Genomic DNA, 5,623 nt, shown 5'->3' on the forward strand with positions numbered 1-5,623 from the left:
GAGGAGTGGAGCATGGGGATGGGGGAGGGGGGTGGGGGGAGGGGGGGCGGAACACGGGGATAACAGTGGGTACAGGGAAGACACAGGCACAGTGACAGGATGCAGGCAGAGGAGGGGTCCAAGGATGGGGACGTCGGGCCAAATAAGGAGAAAGGAGACAGAGACCCAATAGGGGCATGAGCACAGGCCTCAAGCTGAGCTGCCCACTCCCCCACCCCCACCCCGCAGGCTCACCCCTTCCTCCGGCCCTGCTCACCTTCTCCTGGTACTGACGCCGGGAAGAGTCCAGGGACTGGATGAGGGCGGTGGCGTGGCCGATGAACATGGCATAGCACGTGGCGCCCACGATCATGCTGAGCATGGTGAGCCACACGTCGGGCATGCCGACGGGGGCCTGCTGCCCGTAGCCAATGCACAGCATGTGGCTCATGGCCTTGAACAGGGCGTGGGAATACTGGCGTCCCCACGAGCGGTTCTGGAGGGCAGAGTGTATTGCACAGCCGGGCGCAGCCTCCCAGTCCTCCTGCCCCCCTTCCCTCTCCTGTGGCCCCTCTGTCGGCCCCTTGCGGCTTCACGCTGGCCTCCCAGGGGGTGATTCAGTTTGGATCAGGGGGTCTCTCTGCAGTTTGCGGGGGGCAGCTTGGTTTCCTGCCCTGCCTGCTCCCTCCAACACAAAAGCACTTCCTCCAGGTACCCCCCCCCCAGCTCCCCGCCTCCTGGCACCAGCAGCTGCCATCTCTGGCCCCTATGCCTATGCTCGTCCCTGCCACTCAGGCACGAGAGCCCTCGGGAGGCCCGGAAGGCAGAGCCGTGGGGGTCCTCACCGCCATGTGGTTGATGGAGACCCAGCAGTCGGGGGGGAAGTCCTGCAGCATGGGGACCAGGAACTGCAGGCAGCCGTCCCAGTGACACAGCAGCAGCATCATCCCGATGAGGTTGAAGATGCGCACCACAGCACTGGCCAGGTCATAGGTCATGTGAAAGATCTGAGGAGTCCGAGGAACGCTGCTGTGGACAGGACCCCCCCCCCCCCCCCCCGCCGGTCCTCCTCTATCCCTGGCCTTGCCAGTTCTCTCCTCAAACTCCTCTCTAGCCCCGGCCCCCTCGGATTTTTGAAATGCGCTATTATTCACTTCCACAGAGCTTTACAGCACACAGAGCTGATGCAAAGTTGGCTGTGTTACTACTCCCTCATCTAATGGAGAGGAAATCGATGCAGGTCACGTGCCCAGGATCACACAGTGTCACAGCGGAAACTCAAAAAAACCTACTGCCCGAGCTGCCCAGGTTGTGCCTGCTGGAAAGAAGGAAAGAGGGCATTTCCCAGCGTCATGTCCTCAGGGTACACATGTGGGGATTCATGCCAGCAGCCCCTCCACATCCAGTAACCCAGGGAAGGGACTGATAACTTACTATGCCCCAGGCACTGTTCTAGGAGGTATTAAGTTACAGGCATTATTTCCTTTAATCTTTATAATACCCTCATCATATGTAAGTATATGTAACATTTTGATCTTATAGAAGAGGAAAACCCAGCCTCCTTTAGTAAATAGTAAAACGGGGATATGATCACAGGCAGAGACCTCAGAGCCCATGCTCTGCACCCCCAGACCCTGCTCTCCTGACACTGGACTCCAGCCCCTCCCGCTCTCTCCTTCCAGAGTCCAGCTAACCGGCCAGGGCTCCTCCAGCTGCTGTGCTCCACCCTCCTCGCTTCCAGGCAGGGCGGGGCGGGGGGCACCCCTGAACCCTCATCCTGCCCCTGCTTCTGTCCCACCTGCTTGGGAGAGAGCCCACCCGGCTGCGTCACCCTGTCAAGTCACCAGGAGCCCCACCCATAGCGCCGTCCCGGAGGGGTCTGCGAGCCCCCCTGCCCACCTCCCCGCCCCACCTCCTCCCACTGGTGGATGTAGCGGATGAGGCGGGAGAGGCGGAGCAGCCGCAGCAGGCTGAGGATCTTGGTGAAGCGCACGATGCGCAGCGCCCGAGCTGTTTTGTAGACCTCGGCGTCCAGCCGTGGCTCCAGCTCCACCACCAGGAAGATGTAATCCACTGGGATGGAGGAGATCAGGTCCACCAGGAACCAGGTGCGCAGGTAGCGTGACCAGATGGCTCGAGGGGCCAGCAGGATTTCAGCACCCTCCTCTACCACGATGCCTGTGCGGAAGTTGAGCACCAGATCCAACAGGAAGAAAGTGTCAGAGAGGACATTGAAGACGATCCAAGGCGGGGAGTTCTCTTCCTTGAAGAAGGTGATGCCCACAGGCAGCACAATGAGGTTCCCCACCATCAGCAGGAGCATGATCAGGTCCCAGTAAAACCTAAGTGGGGGCGGGATGGGGGGTAAGGCCAGGCTGACACTTCACCAGCCGCCAGACAAACAGCAGGCAGTCTGACACGGCCGAGGAAGGGCAAGGACACCGAATAATGGGATGGCCAGCTACAGCTGGTGGGAGCGTGAACCGGGACCACCATCTGGGATATGGTTTGGTGTGATCTAATAAAGCTCAACATTTGCATTCCCTGCAAGCCGGCAATTCCGTCATGAGCACGTCCGCTCAGGGGAACTATGTGCTCCAGGAGATACGCGCAGAAATCTTTGTGGCAGCACTAGATCTGGAAATAACCCGAATGTCCACCAGTACAAGAATGCAGATAAATAAGATAAACACAATAGATAAATAGACTCTGATATACTCATGCCCTAGAGTGACATGCGAGCCTGAAACAACCCACGGCAGCTACATGCTGAGTCTTGCAAACTTCATGTTGAGCAAAACAAGCAATAAAAGGACACACAGTGGATGAGGTCACTTGTACAAAGTTCAAAACCAGGTAAGACTAAACTGCATTATTTAGCAAGTCACAGAAAAATGGTAAAACTATAAAAAAATGAAATGAGTGCCACAAAAGAATAGCAGGTTGGGGAAAGGACTGTGAGAGCAGGAAGGATTCTTCTGGGTGCTGGCAACCTAGTCTCTCCTGACCTGCAGGGTTGTCACAGGGGGTGCCTCCGTGACTACGTATGTATATACTTATGCATACACATACGAATATTCTGAAGATATATGCAGCATGGTGTATCATTATATACTATACTACGTAGGCGTCTGCTATACACACATATCTGCTATATGCACATATCCTCACTATGTGTAATATACATATATACGTACATGTACTTAATATGTGTAATATATATGTAATATCATGTACATGGCTTATGTCACTATTATTAAATATTTTTAAAGTAAAAAAAAAAAACCCACAAAGTGCCCTGTGCTCACCTCCTGGGAGTGTTGATAAAACACACACTGAGACAATGGGTACGAGAGTGCCGCACAGGCACTGGGGGTTTTATGACTCACCCGCCTTTTGTTCCCAGATTTACGGAGAGGTGGCTGCTGCCTCTATCTCCAGTCCCTGCCCATCCTAGTCTAGGGCTTCACGCCCTCCCCAACCCTCCCTTCCCCACCCCGCCTTCCCTTCCCAACACAGGAGGACCCATAGTTCCTGGTTCTCTGCTGGGATCTGCTCATCTGTGGCGGGGGGATCTGTGCTGCCTCCCATCTGAACTGAGCTTCTTAGGGATGCCCCCCCGACCTCCACAGCCCCTCAGACAGGGCTGCACAGAGAAGCTCCAGGGAGATCCTGAGGCGGCGAGGCTTACAGCTCTGCACTCCTTTCCTTCCCTAATCTCCCTGTGCCTGCTGGCACTCTGGCTGAGCCCCAGCAAGGGCACTGGCAGGGGAGAGCCACGCTGCGCGGCGGGCGTGTGGAGAGAAGAGGCAGGAGGAAGCCCGGGAAGCCTTCGTGCAGACAAGTCTGAGGTGGATAAAAACACCTCCAGCTTGGTGGTTTAGATCCCAGGACCCACCTGCCTGCAGCGTCAGCCCAGGGCCCAGCCCCTTCTGACTCCGACTACAAAATCAACCTTTTCAGCTTCTAAAAGAAGCACAGGGGTCCCCAAAGCAGGTCTCCAGGAAGCCCCTCAGAAAGTGTGCTTTCCATCAACAACAAATCGTTGACCCCCTCTTCTTCTCCCTCCTGGGCCACTGGAGAGCCCTGTAGTGTGTGCTGAAAGGAGAGGAGGGGAGAGGAGAGGGTAGGGAAGAAGAGAGGAGAAGAGGGGAGGGGACGAGAGGGGAGGCGAGGAGAGGGCTCGCCCAGCCATGGAGCGTCTTCACAGCCTGACTCACAGGCGGTCACAAGCTTAGCGGGTGATGCAGTAAAGACAGAGGAGCGGCATGCTAATACACAGCTTCTGGGGCCACATCTGCGGGCGAAATGGGGGGAGATCACAGGAGGCTAGAACAGGTGGCCTGGTGGGGTGGGAATGAGGCACCAAAAAAGAGGGGAGAGGAAGGAACGATGGGAGAAAGAGGGACATTTAGGGAGTGTGTATATCTGTGGATTCAGAATGATGTCCAGGTCTCCAATTGTGTTTCCAGGCTCCTGATTCACACCTCATTGTTCCTGCTCATTTTGCTCCCCACCTGAGGTTCTCTGGACTCATCGTTGCCTCATCCAAAAGCTGTCCTTCATTTCCCCCAAGGACAGAGCTGCTCTCCTCCCCTAGCGACCTTGATGTAGAGGTACAGCTTGACGGGGACTGTGGAATGGCCCCACCTCCACCCTCTGTCCCTCTGATAGGCACCTGGGAGGATGCCCCTGCGTGGCTGCCTCAGTCGCTGGGAGTCCTGGCCCTGCCCCGCGACATCCCGCCTTCAGCACCAGGGACAGCGGCAAGAACCGCAGCTGGGCCAGACCCGTCCCCTGCCCCGCCTGCGTCCCTATTTTCCCTGATAGTCGGCCCTGTTGAACTAGGCAGGTGCCGGGAGTGGAAGATAGCAGAGCTCGGTTTCTCCCTCAGGCTGACCCCGAGCCTTGGAACATGGCATAATTTCCCAGATCCCCAGCCGGCAGGACTGCAGGAGGCAGTCGTCCCTAAATCCAGGAGTCCTTATGGTCCAGGTGGAGTGCTGGGTTCCTGAAACGGGAAGCCCAGGTCTCTTGTGTCTACTGTGGTGTCAAGTCACCGAAGACCTTCGGGATCCCTCGCCCAAGAATTCCCAAGAATAGACTGGGGGAAGTGACTCTGTTGTCCCACCCAAGGACCCCTGGGCCGGAAATTAAGAGTCTGTGGAGGGTGGGGCGCGCCCTGCCCCGGTGTCGCGGCCCGTGGGGGTGGGATCTGTGTCCCCCGCCCTCCTTGCTGGGCCCCCAGTACCGGAAGTCGCTGTAGGGATGGATGATCCAGGCCCCCGCTGACTTGACTCGCTCCTGCTCGATTTCCACTGCTTTGTGGCTGCCGAACACGCGAAGGGAGAACTTGTTGACCGTGGGCTGGAGCAGAGTCCCGAGCTGCCTCCTCTTGGGCTCGGGCCCGGACCCGGACCCCGGCAACGGTCCTGAGGCCGCGGTCGCAGGCGCCGGGGCAGCCGGAGGTGCCGCCTCCAGCCCAGGGGTCGCCGGTTCGCCGGCTCCCGTCGTCGGCCGCTGCTCTGCCTCCATGACGCCCGTTAGCTTACACGCTTGGCATCCTAGACCCTGCCGCGGCCATCTGGGACGCCGACCCCTCCCGGAGCAGGAGCCGGCGCAGCCCGGCGGGCTCGCAGCTGCC

General features: G+C 57.9%; 1 protein-coding gene across 1 annotated transcript in view; it reads right to left on the bottom strand.

The window, feature by feature from the left end:
* Positions 1-5,617, bottom strand: part of HCN3 (hyperpolarization activated cyclic nucleotide gated potassium channel 3) — a 9,548-nt gene extending 3,931 nt beyond the window's left edge. Inside the window, exons 1-4 of the mRNA XM_029933458.1 lie at positions 5,231-5,617; positions 1,892-2,321; positions 825-986; positions 257-475 (exon numbers count right to left, since the gene is read on the bottom strand). Of these exons, the coding sequence (XP_029789318.1) occupies positions 257-475; positions 825-986; positions 1,892-2,321; positions 5,231-5,514 (1,095 nt within the window). The 5' untranslated portion in view covers positions 5,515-5,617. The remainder of the gene's footprint in view (positions 1-256; positions 476-824; positions 987-1,891; positions 2,322-5,230) is intronic.
* Positions 5,618-5,623: the final 6 nt, after the last annotated feature.

The sequence above is a fragment of the Suricata suricatta genome, chromosome 3 (genome assembly GCF_006229205.1).
Source record: "Suricata suricatta isolate VVHF042 chromosome 3, meerkat_22Aug2017_6uvM2_HiC, whole genome shotgun sequence".
Taxonomy (NCBI): domain Eukaryota; kingdom Metazoa; phylum Chordata; class Mammalia; order Carnivora; family Herpestidae; genus Suricata; species Suricata suricatta.